This window comes from Scyliorhinus torazame, chromosome 6 (genome assembly GCF_047496885.1).
Source record: "Scyliorhinus torazame isolate Kashiwa2021f chromosome 6, sScyTor2.1, whole genome shotgun sequence".
In the NCBI taxonomy this organism is placed as follows: domain Eukaryota; kingdom Metazoa; phylum Chordata; class Chondrichthyes; order Carcharhiniformes; family Scyliorhinidae; genus Scyliorhinus; species Scyliorhinus torazame.
In genome coordinates this window covers 143,959,703-143,979,357 of record NC_092712.1, presented here as the reverse complement: position 1 = coordinate 143,979,357, position 19,655 = coordinate 143,959,703, and the positions used below count along the sequence as shown (strand labels likewise).

The following is a 19,655-nucleotide window of genomic DNA, read 5'->3' as shown; positions in this document are numbered from 1 at the left end:
GAGGTAATCGGCGAGGACCAGACAGGATTTGTGAAGGGCAGGCACCTGACGTCCAACATTAGACGGCTCCTGAATGTTATAATGATGCCAGCGGAGGGGCGCGAGTTTGAGGTAGTAGTAGCTATGGATGCAGAAAAGGCCTTTGACCAGGTGGAGTGAAAGTACCTACGGGATATTTCAGGCAGGTTCGGGTTTGGGCAGAGATTTGTGGATTGGGTCCGGTTGCTATACCAGGCTCCGGTAGCGAATGTAAGAACCAACCGGGTCCGGTCAGAATATTTTAGTTTCTGTAGGGGGACAGAAAGGGGTGCCCGCTCTCCCCACTACTGTTTGCCCTGGCCATAGAGCCCTTGGCAATGGCCCTCAGGTCATCAAATGTTTGGTGGGGGATAGTGAGAGGGGGGTGGAGCACAGGGTCTTGCTCTACGTGGACGATTTACTGTTTTATATCACAGACCCACTGGGATTATGGAGACAGTGGAAAAATTTGGGCGGTTCTCAGGCTACAAGTTAAACATGGGAAAGAGCGAGGTGGTTGCGATTCAGACAAAGGGGCAGGAAAGGAGACTGAGGGAGTTACCTTTAAAGGTGGTGGGGAGAAGCCTTGGGTACCTGAGGATCCTTAGGTACCTGACGATCCAGGTGGCTAAGGATTGGGGACAGTTCCACAAGTTAAATCTGGGTAAAGCGGTCGAGCAGATGAAAAGGTAATTCCGCAGATGGGACATGCTCCCGCTGACACTGGTGGGGAGGGTGCAGACGGTGAAGATGACAGTCCTCCCGAGACTACTTTTTTCTTTCCAATTTTTGTCCGAAGGCCTTTTTTAGGAAACTGAATACGGCGATCTCGGGTTTTGTATGGGCTGGTAAAACCCCGAGGGTGAAGATGGCACCCCTGGAATGGAGCCGCAGGAGGGGGGCCAACATTTTGATGGTCAGGAAGTGGGTTGTGGGGGAAGGGTCGGTTTGGGAGCGAGTTGAGGCGGCATCCTGTAAGGATACGAGTTTGGAGGCTTTATTGACAGCGCCCCTTCCATTCTCGCCGGCTCGGTACTCCACAAGCCCAGTGGTACTGGCAGCCCTGAGGTTGTGGGGCAATGGAGACAGCAAATGAGATTGGAAGGGGCGTCAGTATGGTCACCGATCTGTGACAATCACCGTTTTGTTCCGGGAGGGGTGCTGGATGGGGGCTTTAGGGGGTGGCAGCGGACAAGGATTGAGAGATTTGGGGATATCTTCATTCAGGAGAGTTTCCCGAGCCTGGATGCATTAGAGGAGTTTGAGTTGCTGGGTGATAACGGGTTTCGGTACCTACAGGTACGGGACTTTGTCTGGAGGCAGGTTCCAAGCTTCCCTCGCCTCCCCCTGAGGGGACTACAGGATAAGGTAATGTCAAAAACAGGGGTTGGGAGGGGAGGGTCTTGGAGATATATAAGTTGATGGAGTGGGAAGGGGTCCCTATCGGGGAGGTGAAGAGGAAGTGGGAAGAGGAGCTGGAAGGAGAGGTGGAAATCGAATTATGGGAAAAAGCTTTGAAGAGAGTTAATTCATCCTTGTTGTGTGCCAGACTTAGCCTGATCGAGTTCAAAGTGGTTCATACATGACTGTAGCCCGGATGAGCAGGTTTTTTGAGGAAGTGGAGGATCGGTGCGGACTCTGTGGGGGAGGCCCGGAGAATCATATACATATGTTCTGGCAGTGTCCGAAGTTGAGGGGATTCTGGCAGGGATTTGCGGACGTTATGTCAGAGGTTTATGTCAGAGGTCCAGGAAGGGAGGGTGACTCAGGGTCTAGAATTGGCAATATTTGGTGTATCGGAAGATCCGGGGGCCCAGGGCGGGAGGGAGGCCGATGTTCTGGCCTTCTCCTCCCTGGTCCCTGGTGGCCCGGAGACAGATTTTGCTGGGATGGAGAGACTCGGAACCTCCAAAGTCAGGAGTGTGGGTTTCTTAGGCTGGAAAAGATTAAGTTCACCTTGAGAGGATCAATTCAGAGGTTTGCCCAGAGGTGGCAGCCGTTCATCAACTTCTTCAAGGAAAATTGAACATCAGCAGTAAGGGGTGGGGGGGGGGGGGGGTGGGGGAGGAAGTGATACCTGTTTAGATATAGTTTGCTTTTGGAAGGGTTTAAAGCTGCCAGTGAGGCGGGGTCAGAATCTTAGGAAAAGCCACGCCCTTGAAAAGGGATTTTTGGTTGATGGGATTTTGTTTTTGAATTGGAACAGTTAAGGGGGAATTCATTAAGTGTTATCCATAGATCACTGTAGCTGGGTGGTGTCTTTATGTTTGTAATTGATAAAAATTCTTGCTGTGTGTTTATATAAATGTTAACCAAGTTCTTAGTATAAAGCTTGTTTGATTAAAGTGTCTGGGAAGACTGTTGAATCACACCTGAAGGGAAGGCTCTTGTGTTCATCCTAGCCAAATTCAACACAAAGATTGTAGGTAATTTGGGCATTATGAATTCTCCCTCCGTGTACCCGAACAGGTGCTGAAATGGGGCAACTAGGGGTTTTTCACAGCAACTTCATTGCAGTGTTAATGCAAGCCTACTTGTGACAATAAAGATTATGAAAATCGCGAGGTAATAGTACAGCTTGACTTCAGACACTGACTATACACAAGATCCTCATGGTAATACTGAAAATCTGCTCACACATTTATGCTCATACTTGTTAAAGATACATGTAATCAAAAAGAAAGATGCTGACGATAACAATCTCTTTATAACAGCAAATAACTGGCTAGAGTCACAATTTGAGATTTTCCTAAGCTTCTATGGAAGACTGGGCTTGCATCTGGAGAAAGGCCACCAGCACTTCATACCAATATTTGATAATGCACAATGTACATTTCAAAATCTTTTAGCAAGTGTGATGGTGCCCACATATGCGCAATAGCATAAACAGAAAATGCTGGAAATATTCAGCAGGTCAGACAGCATCTATGGAGAGAGATTCAATTTCCACAGATGCTGCTAACATGATTATTTCCAGCTTTTTCTATTCATATTTCAGATTTACAGAATTTGCAATATTTCGCTTGTACAGTGGCCTACCGACCAAGAATTGCAGATCACCATGTGCACATGGTATCACCATCTGGATGGGAGCCAGCATACCAGATGCGAAGTGCAGTTTCTTGCATTACCCGACTGGAACTACTGAAACCCAAGGCTGAATTTTACAAGAGTTTTGCAAGGAAGAATTTAGGTTGGGAACTGATTGAGTGAAACTTGATTCAAGATTGAATGCCAGCAAGAAATCTCTTGGATTCTGAATGCTAAGACATAGGATACAAATGAGGATGCGGCCTCTCAAACGAGGCTATTGTTGGGCCATCCAGCAGACCCCCTAAAATAATAAGAGGAATGTCACGAAGTTGGTAGAACCAGGTAACCATCATAAAATCTTGAGGATATCGGTAGCTGCAGTTCTTTCATGACACGGCATGAAGAGATAGAGAGCTTGCATTACAGAAAATAAACTAGACAACTTGGCCCCATTATTTGTCGGAGGACATGACAAAATGCAACTTAATTTTTTAAATGGCAATGGTCAATGTAGTGTAGTGTTTACTGGGATACTTCACGGTGTATAGGTTGACAAAGCTGGTTATGCATTGGATGGCTTATGTACATCGATAATTAATTAGAAAAACTGGCACACTAGACTTCCTGGTTACAACTCAGTTCCATCTTCTAATTTTCAAGCCTTATGATTTTCTATTGATGACCTCCTTGTCAGCCTGGCCAAGGTAATGAAGCCAAATTGTGCAAGATGCAATTTTGGAAATCTTAGCTGGGCTAAACAGACACATTCGAACTGGTTTTAACATGCCAATTGTATTCATTAACTTGGAGACTGTAGTTGCAGATGGACACAATATTTTAAGGTGAAAAAAAATCAGGGGAGGGAGAATGGGATAAACAAATGAAAAGAAGCTAAATTAAAGCTATAAGAAATGCAACAGGAAAAGAAGAAACTTCAGTTCCACAGAAAATACAATCAGAATGCAGTACTTAATGGTTAAAAAAATACTGTCCATCTAGTACATATTAGAGGCAACTGTGCAAAACAATGAACATATTCCAGGAGAAAACTCATTTTTTATTTTCGCTGCCATGAAAATGTTTGATGAAGTGGTGAGAAACACACATATGACATAGTCTAATTCTTAATCCCAGAGCCTAGCATTAATCCAAACAGCACTTTTGTTATTGACATAGTTGGTTGGAAGCTTCATTTTTGAAAACAATTTGTTATGAATAGAAAGATTAATAAAGTATAATGCTTAAAGAGTTAAAAAATTACCATTTGAATAATTTATAATATTTTAATAATTTAAAATATTTCAACTGAATTATTGATCTTCCTAACGTCCTAAAAGTTTGCTTTTTATTAAAGGCCCTGTACGTGGCACAAGGTACAGATACAGATGTTTCTTGGATTACACAGAAATAATTATTTTTTACCCTTGCATTTCTCCTTACCCATCCACAGGCCCCTGTTTTTCAATCATACTATGAGCCTCTTTTCGAGAGATACGGCCGTGAAACCATGGTTGAGTTCTGTGAATAGCTGGATATTTAAAGAAATTAGTGTCACAGGTTTCTATTTTCATCAAAATTTCATACTGTGGGTTTCACGAACAAGTAGATTAATAAATAGAAATTTTCAATTTACATGCAACTTACTGTGGCCAAGCATGGGGGGATGCAATGGACTTGAATTACCCAAAGTGTTCATCCGTTGACTACGTTTCTGTGGGGACAAACAATTGAAATACCACCGTCATTATTTTTTTCAAATTTAAAGTACCCAATTTTTTTTTCCAATTAAGGGGCAATTTAGTGTGGCCAAACTACCCTGCACATCTTTGGGTTGTGAGGGTGAGATCTACTCAGACACGGGGAGAATGAGCAAACTCCACACGGTCTGTCCTGGGGCTGGGTATAAACCCAAGTCCTTGGCGCCGATACCATTGTCATTATATTACAACAAAATGCCTCACCTTAACATTTAAAAATGAACAGTACTGTAACTTGTTTTTAAAGGATATGAGCCTTTTAACTAGTCAATCCATGCTGAATTGAATCACAAAGAACAGTAAATATCTGAAAGTTCTGATGAAAGGTTAGCAATTTTAAACAATTAGCTGGATTTTACTTGCACAAATCAGGAGGGTTGACCCCCCCCCCCATGCAAACGTAAAATAGGGAGTGGTTACGTTGTGTCGACAATACAATGGATAGGATTCTCTAGCCACACCCACCTGGCGACCGGATAATCCACCCGAGGTCAATGAACTTTTCCATTGTCCGCGTTTCGCTCGTGGTGATCTTGCAGCGGGCGGGTCGGAAGAATCCAGCCCAATGTCATAACACCAGTCTCCCAAATTACAGGTGACCTGGTGCCCAAATTAACTGCCCATCTGCCATTTTGAAATCACTAATTAACAAGCTATTAAGCTTGCCAACAACCCAATTGTCCATAATTTTCATTGCCTGCTGCATTTTTCAAGCTTTGGACGTGAAACAATTTGGATGTTTTACAGGAGTTATGCGGAGGTGGCACAAAGGAGTAGAAAAGACCTACCGCCATGGTTGAATGTAGAAGCAGATTCTGTCATGAAAGATTTCATTTGTATGCTTTTTAATAACATTTTATCATCTATCTGCGCTTCAGTAAAAAATATTAATCAGACTAATCCTGAGGTCAAGGGGCTTTTACAAACCGGGCGGCTGCAGAAAGAATGGAGCAAAAGCTTGAACCCCAGGGAGCGTGTCTGCAAAAAGTGAAGGAGTCTGTGGCCGACCACGAGGACTGTCTGGCCTCGTTGGAAGCGTAATTTACCTTAGTGGCAGAAAGTTATAAGAAGCTGCGTGATAAGTTGATGAGATTGAGAGCCACGAGAGCGCCAAAACATTCGTACAGTTGGGCTGCTGGAGGGGATCGAGGGCTCACCGACCTCGGAATGTGTTACATGTGTGCGGGAGAAATTTATGGGAGGGGGAGCCTTTGACCGTTCCGTCAAGGTTGACCGAGCGCATAGAGCGCTGAGAAAGAAGCTGAAGGCACGTGAGCAGCTGAGTGCGATGGTGGTGCATCTGCATAGTTTTCTGAATGAGGAGAAAATCTTGCACTTGGTCAGACAGACGAAGGGCACACGGGAGGGAAACGTGGTCTGAGTCTATCCAGAAATATCCATATCCAGAAATATGGCTGATTTAAGGGGAAGGTGTGTGGGTGCGCCCTAACTCAGTTGGTGACTTGGAACACTCGGCGACTAAATGGACCTGTTAAGAAGTTACACAAGTTCGCACATTTGAAGACTTGATGTAATATTCTTACAGGAAACACATTTGAAAGTGGCAGATCAGATGAGACTAAGGAAGGGCTGGTTGGGTCAGGTCTTCCGTCAGGGTTTGACATGAAGACAAGACGGGTGGCTGTGTTGGTAAGCAAGAAGGTGGCTTTCGCGGTGGGAAAGATCAACAAATGTATGGAGGCTATTGGAAGTGATCATGATGCCTACAAGGGGGGGGGGGGGAGAAGGAGGTGGAAGTTGTGGTGTCTATGGATGCGGCGAAGGCATTTGATCGGTTGGAATAGGCGTTCTTGTTTGAACTGTAGCGGTTTGGGTTTGGATAGGGGTTTGTCAACTGGGTCAGATTATTGTACAGGCTCCAAAGGCGAGGGTCCTGACGAATGGAGTCAGCTCGACATACTTTGCTTTGCAGCGTGGGGGAGACAGGGGTGCCTACTCTCTCCATTGCTCTTTTGCCCTTGTGATCGAGCAATTGGTGATGGCTCTCCGAACCTCATTTTCAAACCCAGGGTCGCGGACCATGGGTGGGTGTCGGGAGAGTCGCAGGGCCATGCGTCGCAGTGTTCCCGATCATGGGAAGTAGTGCCCAACGGCGTGACTGGCTTCGAAAAATGCTAGTCGCGGGTAGCTTTCAGAATTCTGGCTATTTCACGGATGCGTGCTTCCCCAGCAGTGCACAGTCCTGGAGCCCAACGGGGCAGAACGCCTCCTCCTGATATCAGCGTGCTGACCCAGGGCCTCTGGTGAACAACCCATGAAGAAACTGAATACAAGAACAAAGCAGCATAAAGATGATTACTTGCGGTGTGGGGTGCAGTGAAACACCAGGGCCAGGATTCTCCCGTGATCGACGGGGCAGCCCGTACCGGCGCCAAAGAGTGGCATGAACCACTGGTATCGGGCCACCCAGAAGGTCCGGAATCCTCCGCACTTCCAGGGGCTAGGCCAGCGGCGGTGGCGCGAGTTGGCGCATACGCAGAACCGCTCGCGGGTTTCTTGCGCATGCGCAGGGGGTTTCTTCTCCGTGGAGAAGTGAAACCTTCTTCATCGCGGAGCCTTACAGAGGCCGGCGCAGAGGGAAAGAGTGTCCCCACGGCACAGGCCCGCCTGATCAGTGGGCCCCGATCGCGGGCCAGGCCACCGTGGGGGCCGCCCCGGGCCGGATCCTCACCCCCCACCCCCCCCCCCCCGCCACCGAGGACCCCACTAACTGTCCTCCAACCTAGGTCCCGCCGGTATGGACCTTGTCGATGTCACGCCGAAGGGACTGGCCGAAAACAGGTGGCCGCTCGGCCCATCGGGGCCCGGAGAATTGCCGGGGGGGCCACTGCCAACGGCCCCAGTCTGGCACGGCGCGATCCCCGCCCCCACCCGAAAACCTGCGCCGGAGAATTCGGCAGCCAGCGTCGGAGCGGGATTCACGCCGCCCCAGGCGTTTCTCCCCCCCCCCCCGCGGGGGTTGGAGAATCCCGCCCCAGATCTCTGTATACGCGGACGACCTCCCAGTGTATATCAAATCCTGCAGAGTGGCAGTTTGGCACCTTCTCAGGACACAAGCTCAATATGGCACAAAATGAGGTGTTCTTGATGAGCACCAGGGTGCAGGAGTGTAATAAGCGTCCAATCAGACTGGTAAGGTCGAGTTTCCATTATCTGGAGATACTTGTGGTGCGTGACTGGGCCCAATTCCATAAGTTAAATTTGGCGAGAATTGTGGAGGAGCTGAAGGAGACTTCAAGAGATGGGATGTGTTGCCAATGTCCTTGACGGGGGGGAATTCAGACTGTAAAAATGGTGGTTTTGCCCAATTGTTTTTTTTCTATTCCAGAAACTCCCAATTTTCTTCCCTAATCATTCTTTAGGAAGGTTAATAAGCTGATCCTTGGCTTTGTGTAGTCGGGAAAATTCCTCAAACCAAGAGAGCTTTCCTGGAGATAGACGAAGAGGAGGCATGGGGCTCCCAAATTTACAAAATTATTCCCAATGTTGCCATCCCCGGGACTACAGGATAGGCTCTTATCAGAGGATGAGATTGGGAAAGGCAAGGGGCGGGATTCTCCGAGTGTTTGCGACGTCGAGGGTCACGACGGCGCGAAACGGCCCATATCCCGACCGCTTCAGGGCCCGATAATGGGCTAGGAGCGACGCCGCGTCATTTACGCGCGTAAAGGCGGCGCTGCATACATAACGCGGCCGGCGCCGCATAACTGGTGTCACCTGCGCATGGGCGGGTTGGCCGGCGCCAACTCACACATGCGTGGTTGCCGTCCTCTCCAAGTCCGCCCCGCAAGATGATGTCAGACGGATCTTGCGGGGCTGCGGAAGAAAGGGAGTCCTCCTTCTGAGAGGCCGGCCCGACGATCGGTGCCCACCGATCGTCAGGCCACACCCCATTTCAGGCCCCCCCGGTGCAGGATCCCCCCTGCAGGCCGCCCCCCCAGCATTCCCGCGCTGTTCCCGCCGGCAGCGAGCAGGTGTGGACGGCGCCAGGGGGAACCCGCCATTTTGGGCTGGCCGCTCGGCCCATCCAGGCCTGAGGATAGCAGGGGGGAAAATCGCCATTTTGGGTGTCTTGGGTGATTCTCCGGCCTGCGCCGCGCGGAACTCGACGGGGCCGTTCTCGCCGCTTGGGAGAATCGCGAGAGGGCGTTGGACCGGCGTCGGACCGGCGTAGCGGGAAAATTTGACGACCCAGGCGATTCTCCCAACCGGCGCGGGAGCGGAGAATCGCGCCCAAGATCTCTGGTATCTATGATGAACTGACCAAAAAGAACGAAGCATCAATGGAGGATATTCGGCCAAAATGGGAAGGGGGGGGGGGGGTGGGGGACGAGAGGGAGAGTGCGTTGCGGGGTTGGATTTGGAAGTAGGCACTGCGTAGAATTAATGCTTCCTCGTCATTTCATCATCTGCCATGGTGGGATTTGAAACCAGGTCCCCAGAGCATTATCTTATGTCACTGATTGCTAGTCTAGCGAGAATACCACTATGCAACTCCACCAGCCATGCGCAAGACTAAGCATAATCCAATTCAAAGTGGTACACAGAGCGCACATGATGATGGCCAGGGTGAGACAATTCTTCTCGGGGTTAGATGATCAATGCTTGGTGTGCTGGGTCCTCGGAGAACCATACCCACATACCACATGCTCTGGCCGTGTCCCAAGTTAGTGGGGTCCTGGAGGGGTGTTAACGATGCCCTGTCAAGGGATTTGGGAATGGAGGTAACACAATCCCCGTGGATAGCAATTTTCAGAGTGTTGGATGATCCGGGTGCTCTGGTGGGGACGAAAAGCCGACGTGGTGGCATTTGCCTCCCTGCTAGCCTGGGGGAGGATCGTGCGGATTTGGCTGGACTCGTAACTGCCAAGGGTTCGGACATGGGTGAAGGGCAGAGCAACATTCCTCCACTTGGAAAAGATTAAGTTGGCTATTAGAGGGATGAACGAGGGGGTCTCCGTGAGGTGGAAGCGGTTCATCGACTTCTTCAAAACGTATTAAAACATCAGTATGTGTGGGGGAGCTCGGGTGGGGGGGTAGTGTCCCTTTCTTTTCTTTGGGGGAAGGGGAGGGTTGAGAGCTATATTGGATTTAAAAAATTGTGGGGGCCGGGGGGCAGGATTGTATATATGTAGGATTTACCACATGATGTTATTATATTGTCATATATACATTGTTATGTCACTACATCACGGTTTGTTTGTTATGGCTCTTGGAGTGTTTGTTTATGTTCCTGTACATATTTGGAAATAACTCCAATAAACTATCTTTCAAAAAATACCATCTTTCATCACTTGCCTGCGCCACTCCCCACATGCATCACCTTGTGTCCTCGCTTCCTTCTATATCCACCTTAGGAAAATACTCTTCCCCAACTCACTTCGAACTGCACTTTCAAATTCCCAAAACTACAGCCTTTGCCTGCGTTGCCATTAAAATGATTACTCTCTTTACTTTGGTCGTTCCCCACCTACATTTCCCTCAAGTCTAAAGGATAAGGACTCAAATGTTTATGGCAGACAACTGGTTTAGCCATTAATCGCCAGATTTCCATAAGTTCATAAGATATAGAGGCAGAATTAGGCCATTCAGCCCATCGAGTCTGCTCTACCATTCTATCATGGCAGATCTCTTTCTCATCTATTTCCTACAATGCTACAGCCCAAGAGCTGGATTGCAACATCAGCCAGACGATCTCCTCCCCACAACACATGATGTAGGGGCAGGAGTAAGCAATTTAGCTTCCCGAGCCTAAACACCTTCAATGTGGTCATGGCTGATCTCATCATGGCCTCAACTCCACCGTCCTGCTCGTTCTGCATAACCCTCCAAGCCATTACCAATTAAAAATCTATCTAACTCCTCCTTAAATTGATTCACTGACCCTGCATCCACCGCAGTCTGGGGTAGTGGATTCCACAGATTCACAATCCTTTAGGTGAAGTTGTTTCTCCTCAAATCGGTTTTAAATTTGCTACCTCTAATTCTAAGATTCTGATCTCTCATTTTACAATGCCCCACAAGAGGAAGCATCTGCTCCACATCCACTTTATCCATACCTTTTAGCATCTTGTGTACCTTGATTTGAGCTCCCCTCATTCTTCTAAACTTTAGAGAGTACAGGTCTAAACTGTTCAATCTCTCCTCATATGACAAACCCTTCATCTCTGGAATCAATCTAGTGAATCTCCTCTGAACTGCCTCTAATGCCACGACATCTTTCCTCAAATAAGAGGACCAAAACTGTGCACCTGTGTCCAGGCGTGGTCTTACCAATGCCTTGTATAGTTGCAACAACTCTTCCTTACCTTTATACTCATTCTTTTTGCTATAAATGCCAACATTCCATTTCCTTATTATCAGCTGCATCTGCATGCTCGTTTTCTGTGACTCATGCACGAGGACACCCAGATCCCTCTGCATCGGAGTCCAAAGCCTCTCCCCATTTGGATAAGTTGCCTTTCAATTTTTCAACCAAAATGCATGATCTCACACATATCCACGTTCAACTCTATCTGATACATTTTGGCCCACTCGCCTCACCTATCTACTCGCCTAACCTATCTATATCCATTTGTACGGTTCTGATTTCCTCATTGCAACTTACTGTCCCACTTTATTTTTGTGTCATCTGCGAATTTGACTCTAGAACCTTCTATCCCTGTATCCAAGTCATTACTATAGATTGTAAATAGCTGGGGCCTATGGCACCCAATTAGTTACATCTTGCCATCCAGAAAAAAAGACATTTATCCCAAAGCTGTCTGCTGTCCGTCAGCCAGTCTTCCATCCAAGCTAAAATGTTACCCCTAATACCAGGTAATCCCACCTTGGGAATTAACCTTCTGTGCGGCACCTTATTAAACGCCTTCCGGAAATCCAGATATACTACTTCTACAGGATCCGCATTATCCACTTTGCTTGTTACATCTTTGAAGAATTCAAGCAAATTAGTCAAAATGATTTGCCCTTCATAAAAACAATGCTGACTCTGATGGATAGAGATTTGGCTTTCCCAAATGTCCTGATATTACATCCTTGATAATTGATTCTAACAATTTTCCAACATCAGGTGTTAAACTAACTGGTCTGTAATTGCCCACATTCTGCCTCCCTCCCTTTTTGAATAAGGGTGCTACGTTCGCATTTTTCCAATCCACTGGAACCTTTTCCGTGTCCAGGGAATTTTGGAATATTATTATTATATTTTTTTAATTTAGAGGACCCAATTCAGTTTTCCCAATTAAGGGGCAATTTAGCGTGGCCAATCCACCTGGCTCGCACATTTTTGGGTTGTAGGGGCGAAACCCACGCAGACACGGGGAGAATGTGCAAACTCTACATGGACAGTGACCCAGAGCCGGGATCGAACCTGGGATCTCGGCACCGTGAGGCTGCAGTGCTAACCCACTGCTGCCAACCTGCTGCCCAATTTTGGAATATTATAACCAACAGATCCACAATCTTTGCTGCCACTTCCTTTAACACCCTAAGATGTAGGCCATCAGGCCCTGGGGACTTGTCTGCCCTCAATCCCAATTGTTACTTGAGTACCATTTCCTTATTGATGCTGATTGATCCACCCTTTCTATTACCTCTGAATTACCTGTTCCTATAGGAATGGTACTAGTGTCCTCCATTGTGAAAACTGAGGCAAAGGATTGATTTAGCACCTTTGCCATTTCTGTGTTCCCCACTATTAACTCACTGGTTTCATCTTCCAAGGGACCAACATTCACCTTAGTGACTCTCTTCCCTTTTATGTACCTGTCGAAGCTTTTGCTATCCTTTCTGATATTCTGCGCTTTTTTTTTCGTAATTAACCTTAGCTCTTTTTATTACTTTTTTAGCATCCCTTTGTTTATGTTTGAAAGTTTCCCAATCTTCCAGCCTGCCACTGGCCTTTGCAGTATGATATACCTTCGTTTTTGTCTTTTTAATGTCCTTGACCTCCTTGTTTAGCCATGGGTGTTTCTTTACCCTTCTTACCATCGGTCTTCCTCGCTGGGATAGATAATAATCATCTTTCTAAAAATCTTGAGTATATTTTAGTTGTGAGGAAATGGGTATCTCCTTAAACAACTGCCACTGCTCATGAGTTGTCCCACATTTTAGCCTTCCTGCCCAGTGTACTCAGGCCAAATCTGTCCTCAAGCCTATGAAATTTGCTTTGTTTAATCCCAGAATACTAGTGTGGGACTCCACTTTCTCAACACCACTTTCTTGTACCTTTTGGTAGACCACATGAAGTAGAGAGTACTCAGAAAGGAGAGCTTTCAAAAGTGTTCACTATTACCAGATCACCATGAAATGCAAAGTTAACCCTGGGTCCTCTACACTGGAAACCATGTCTCCCCCTTTTCACCAACATGTTTGCACTTAATGCTGAATTTGGTGCATTTGAGTGCTATAGTGAGAGTTTGGTGACTGAGGGAGTATAAGGCTTCAATTTTATCTAAAGTCTAGTCTTTTATTTAGTTAATTAACTTAAAAGTTGCTGTTTGGTTTAGAAGAAGGTGAATTTTCAATCAGCTTTAAGCAAAGCTTCTATTCTACTTGTAGGCACTTGCAGTTGGAGCTTGTTAATTAGTTAATTGGATTAGGCCAGTTTTTCAGAGGCTAGATTCACAGTATAAAAGTGATCACATACAGTGCAGACTTAGTTTGCACTGAGTGCTGAATTTGGTGCATTTGAGTGCTACAGTGAGCGTTTGGTGACTGAGGGAGTGCTGAATTTGGTGCATTTGAGTGCTACAGTGAGAATTTGGTGACTGAGGGAGTTAGGTGAGGAGGGAGTAAGGCATTCCTTTCATTTTGTTTCCTACAGTTCCGCAAAGAGTGAGAAGAGAGCCAGGAGTTTACAGAGAGTGCAGCTGACTGGGAGCAGAGTCGGAGGGCGGAGATCCAGTTGGTCCACAGGGCAGCTATATTCTGTAAGGTAAGAGGGGATGGCGGCTAGGCCAGTTGCATGCTCCTCCTGTAGGATGTGGGTGGTGAGGGATACCACCGGTGTCCCCGCTGACTATACCTGCAGGAAGTGCACCCAACTCCAGAAAGGCAGTTCGAGGAGTATCAGCCGACTGAGGTAGTACGGGTTGAAGTCAGAAATAGGAAAGGAGCAGTCACCTTGTTAGGAGTTTACTATAGGCCCCCCAATAGTAGCAGAGATGTGGAGGAACAGATTGGGAAACAGATTTTGGAAAGGTGCAGAAGTCACAGGGTAGTAGTCATGGGTGACTTTAACTTCCCAAACATTGAGTGGAAACTCTTTAGATCAAATAGTTTGGATGGGGTGGTGTTTGTGCAGTGTGTCCAGGAAGCTTTTCTAACACAGTATGTAGACTGTCCGACCAGAGGAGGGGCAATATTGGATTTAGTACTTGGTAATGAACCAGGGCAAGTGATAGATTTGTTAGTGGGGGAGCATTTTGAAGATAGTGACCACAATTCTGTGACTTTCACTTTAATAATGGAGAGGGATAGGTACGTGCAACAGGGCAAGGTTTACAATTGGGGGAAGGGTAAATACGATGTTGTCAGACAAGAATTGAAGTGCATAAGTTGGGAACATAGGCTGGCAGGGAAGGACACAAGTGAAATGTGGAACTTGTTCAAGGAACACGTACTACGTGTCCTTGATATGTATGTCCCTGTCAGGCAGGGAAGAGATGGTCGAGTGAGGGAACCATGGTTGACAAGAGAGGTTGAATGTCTTGTTAAGAGGAAAAAGGTGACTTATGTAAGGCTGAGGAAACAAGGTTCAGACAGGGCGTTGGAGGGATACAAGATAGCCAGGAGGGAACTGAAGAAAGGGAATAGGAGAGCTAAGAGAGGGCATGAACAATCTTTGGCGGGTAGGATCAAGGAAAACCCCAAGGCCTTTTACACATTTGTGAGAAATATGAGAATGACTAGAGCGAGGGTAGGTCCGATCAAGGACAGTAGTGGGAGATTGTGTATTGAGTCTGAAGAGATAGGAGAGGTCTTGAACGAGTACTTTTCTTCTGTATTTACAAATGAGAGGGGCGATATTGTTGGAGAGGACAGTGTGAAACAGATTGGTAAGCTCGAGGAAATACTTGTTAGGAAGGAAGATGTGTTGGGCATTTTGAAAAACTTGAGGATAGACAAGTCCCCCGGGCCTGACGGGAGATATACAAAGATTCTGTGGGAGGCAAGAGATGAAATTGCGGAGCCGTTGGCAATGATCTTTTCGTCCTCACTGTCAACAGGGGTGGTACCAGGGGATTGGAGAGTGGCGAATGTCGTGCCCCTGTTCAAAAAAGGGAATAGGGATAACCCTGGGAATTACAGGCCAGTTAGTCTTACTTCGGTGGTAGGCAAAGTAATGGAAAGGGTACTGAAGGATAGGATTTCTGAGCATCTGGAAAGACACTGCTTGTTTAGGGATAGTCAGCACGGATTTGTGAGGGGTAGGTCTTGCCTTACAAGTCATTAGAACGGAGAAGGATGAGGGGCGACTTGATAGAGGTTTATAAGATAATCAGGGGAATAGATAGAGTAGACAGTCAGAGACTTTTTGCCCAGGTGGAACAAACCATTACAAGGGGACATAAATTTAAGGTGAACGGTGGAAGATATAGGGGGAGGTAGGTTCTTTACCCAGAGAGTAGTGGGGGCATGGAATGCACTGCCTGTGGAAGTAGTTGAGTCAGAAACATTAGGGACCTTCAAGCAGCTATTGGATAGGTACATGGATTACGGTAAAATGATATAGTGTTGATTTATTTGTTCTTAAGGGCAGCATGGTAGCATTGTGGATAGCACAATTGCTTCACAGCTCCAGGGTCCCAGGTTCGATTCCGGCTTGGGTCACTGTCTGTGCGGAGTCTGCACATCCTCCCCGTGTCTGTGTGGGTTTCCTCCGGGTGCTCCGGTTTCCTCCCATAGTCCAAAGATGTGCAGGTTAGGTGGATTGGCCATGATAAATTGCCCTTAGTGTCCAAAATTGCCCTTAGTGTTGGGTGGAGATGTTGACTTTGGGTAGGGCGCTCTTTCCAAGAGCCGGTGCAGACTCAATGGGCCGAATGGCCTCCTTCTGCACTGTAAATTCAATGATAATCTATGATTAATCTAGGACAAAGGTTCGGCACAACATCGTGGGCCGAAGTGCCTGTTCTGTGCTGAATTTTTCTATGTTTCTATGTTCTATGTTCTACGTGCGAGGGCTTGTTCATCACTGAAATTGAGATTAGTCATTCAGCTACCTCTGCTCCTTTCCTTCCTTCCACTAGCTCCAAGCTTAATTTGTCTGAGATTCACCAACTGCTCCCTCAACTCTATTTCCACCAAATTGATGATGTGGAGATGCCGGCGTTGGACTGGGGTGAGCACAGTAAGAAGTTTTACAACACCAGGTTAAAGTCCAACAGGTTTGTTTCGATGTCACTAGCTTTCGGAGCGCTGCTCCTTCCTCAGGTGAATGAAGAGGTATGTTCCAGAAACATATATATAGACAGATTCAAAGATGCCAGACAATGCTTGGAATGCGAGCATTAGCAGGTGATTAAATCTTTACAGATCCAGAGATGGGGTAACTCTCTGGCTACATCGAGGGCACCTTGAAACCCATCGTACAAGGTACGCCCAGCTTTTGTCACGACACAACGGACTTCCTACAGAAACTTAGCACTCATGGACCAGTTGAACTAGGAACATTCCTCGTCACAATGGACGTCTCGGCACTCTATACCAGCATCCCCCATGACGACGGCATTGCTGCAACAGCCTCAGTACTCAACACCGACAACTGCCAATCTCCAGATGCAATTCTGCAACTCATCCGCTTCATTCTGGATCACAACGTCTTCACCTTCGACAACAAGTTCTTCATCCAGACACACGGAACAGCCATGGGGACCAAATACGCACCCCAATATGCCAACATCTTCATGCACAAGTTTGAACAAGACCTACTCACCGCACAGGACCTTCAACTGACATTATACACCAGATACATCGATGACATTTTTTTCCTTTGGACCCACGGCGAAGAATCACTGAAACGACTACACGATGACATCAATAAGTTCCATCCAACCATCAGACTCACCATGGACTACTCTCCAAAATCAGTTGCATTCTTGGACACACGCGTCTCCATCAAGGACGGTCACCTCAGCACGTCGCTTTACCGCAAACCCACGGATAACCTCACGATGCTCCACTTCTCCAGCTTCCACCCTAAACATATTAAAGAAGCCATCCCCTCTGGACAAGCTCTCCGTATACACAGGATCTGCTCAGACGAGGAGCGTAACAGACATCTACAGACGTTGAAAGATGCCCTCGTACGAACGGGATATGGCGCTCGACTCATCGCTCGACAGTTCCAACGTGCCACAGCAAAAAACTGCTCCGACCTCCTCAGAAGACAAACATGGGACACAACCGACAGAATACCCTTCGTCGTCCAGTACTTTCGCGGAGTGGAGAAACTACGACATCTTCTTCACAGCCTTCAACGCGTCATTGATGAAGATGAACATCTTGCCAAGGTCATCCCCACACCCCCACTACTTGCCTTCAAACAACCGCGCAACCTCAAACAAACCATTGTTTGCAACAAACTACTCAGCCTTCAGAACAGTGCCCACGACACCACACAACCCTGCCATGGCAATCTCTGCAAGACGTGCCAGATCATCGACATGGATACCACCATTACACGTGAGAACACCACCCACCAGGTACGCGGTACATACTCGTGCGACTCGGCCAACGTTGGCTACCTCATACGCTGCAGGAAAGGATGTCCCGAAGCGTGGTACATTGGCGAGACCATGCAGACGCTGCAACAACGAATGAACGGACATCATGCGACAATCACCAGGCAGGAATGTTCCCTTCCAGTCGGGGAACACTTCAGCAGTCAAGGGCATTCAGCCTCTGATCTCCGGGTAAGTGTTCTCCAAGGCGGCCTTCAGGACGCGCGACAACGCAGAATCGCCGAGCAGAAGCTTATAGCCAAGTTCCGCACACGAGTGCGGCCTCAACCGGGACCTGGGATTCATGTCGCATTACCAACTGGCCTGGCTTGACACAATTCACACCTCTTTAACCTGGGGTTACCCCATCTCTGGATCTGTAAAGATTTAATCACCTGCTAATGCTCGCATTCCAAACATTGTCTGGCATCTTTGAATCTTTCTATATATATGTTTCTGGAACATACCTCTTCATTCACCTGAGGAAGGAGCAGCGCTCGGAAAGCTAGTGACATATGGTCTACATCTGAACCTGCGGGGCACAAATATCCTGGGGGGGAGATTTGTTAGTGCTCTTTGGGGGGGTTTAAACTAATGCAGCAGGGGCATGGGAACCTGGATTGTAGTTTTAGGGTAAGGGAGAATGAGAGTATAGAGGTCAGGAGCTCAGATTTGACGTCGGAGGAGGGGGCCAGTGTTCAGGTAGGTGGTTTGAAGTGTGTCTACTTCAATGCCAGGAGTATACGAAATAAGGTAGGGGAACTGGCAGCATGGGTTGGTACCTGGGACTTCGATGTTGTGGCCATTTCGGAGACGTGGATAGAGCAGGGACAGGAATGGATGTTGCAGGTTCCGGGGTTTAGGTGTTTTAGTAAGCTCAGGGAAGGAGGCAAAAGAGGGGGAGGTGTGGCGCTGCTAGTCAAGAGCAGTATTACGGTGGCGGAGAGGATGCTAGATGGGGACTCATCTTCCGAGGTAGTATGGGCTGAGGTTAGAAACAGGAAAGGAGAGGTCACCCTGTTGGGAGTTTTCTATAGGCCTCCAAATAGTTCTAGGGATGTAGAGGAAAGGATGGCGAAGATGATCCTGGATATGAGCGAAAGTAACAGGGTAGTTATCATGGGAGACTTTAACTTTCCAAATATTGACTGGAAAAGATATAGTTCGAGTACATTAGATGGGTCGTTTTTTGTTCAGTGTGTGCAGGAGGGTTTCCTGACACAGTTTGTTGACAGGCCAACAAGAGGTGAGGCCACATTGGATTTGGTTTTGGGTAATGAACCAGGCCAGGTGTTGGATTTGGAGGTAGGTGAGCACTTTGGGGACAGTGACCACAATTCGGTGACGTTTACGTTAAGGATGGAAAGGGATAAGTATACACCGCAGGGCAAGAGTTATAGCTGGGGGAAGGGAAATTATGATGCCATTAGACGTGACTTGGGGGGGATAAGGTGGAGAAGTAGGCTGCAAGTTTTGGACACACTGGATAAGTGGAGCTTGTTCAAGGATCAGCTATTGCGTGTGCTTGATAAGTATGTACCGGTCAGGCAGGGAGGAAGGTGCCGAGCGAGGGAACCGTGGTTTACCAAAGAAGTGGAATCTCTTGTTAAGAGGAAGAAGGAGGCCTCTGTGAAGATGAGGTGTGAAGTTTCAGTTGGGGCGATGGATAGTTACAAGGTAGCGAGGAAGGATCTAAAGAGAGAGCTAAGACGAGCAAGGAGGGGACATGAGAAGTATTTGGCAGGAAGGATCAAGGAAAACCCAAAAGCTTTCTATAGGTATGTCAGGAATAAGCGAATGACTAGGGACAGAGTAGGACCAGTCAAGGACAGGGATGGGAAGTTGTGTGTAGAGTCTGAAGAGATAGGCGAGATACTAAATGAATATTTTTCGTCAGTATTCACTCAGGAAAAAGATAATGTTGTGGAGGAGAATGCTGAGCTCCAGGTAAATAGATTAGATGGCATTGAGGTAAGTAGGGAAGAGGTGTTGGCAATTCTGGACAGGCTGAAAATAGATAAGTCCCCGGGGCCTGATGGGATTTATCCTAGGATTCGCTGGGAGGCCAGGGAAGAGATTGCTGGACCATTGGCTTTGA

At 47.3% G+C, this 19,655-nt stretch overlaps 1 protein-coding gene across 11 annotated transcripts in view; it reads right to left on the bottom strand.

Moving 5' to 3' along the window:
- Positions 1-19,655, bottom strand: part of grb10b (growth factor receptor-bound protein 10b) — a 484,722-nt gene that overhangs the window by 26,112 nt on the left and 438,955 nt on the right. For all 11 annotated transcript variants that reach the window (XM_072508844.1, XM_072508852.1, XM_072508843.1 and 8 more), the window contains 2 exons: positions 4,696-4,762; positions 4,492-4,579 (listed from right to left, as the gene is read on the bottom strand). In XM_072508844.1, the coding sequence (XP_072364945.1) occupies positions 4,492-4,579; positions 4,696-4,762 (155 nt within the window). The remainder of the gene's footprint in view (positions 1-4,491; positions 4,580-4,695; positions 4,763-19,655) is intronic.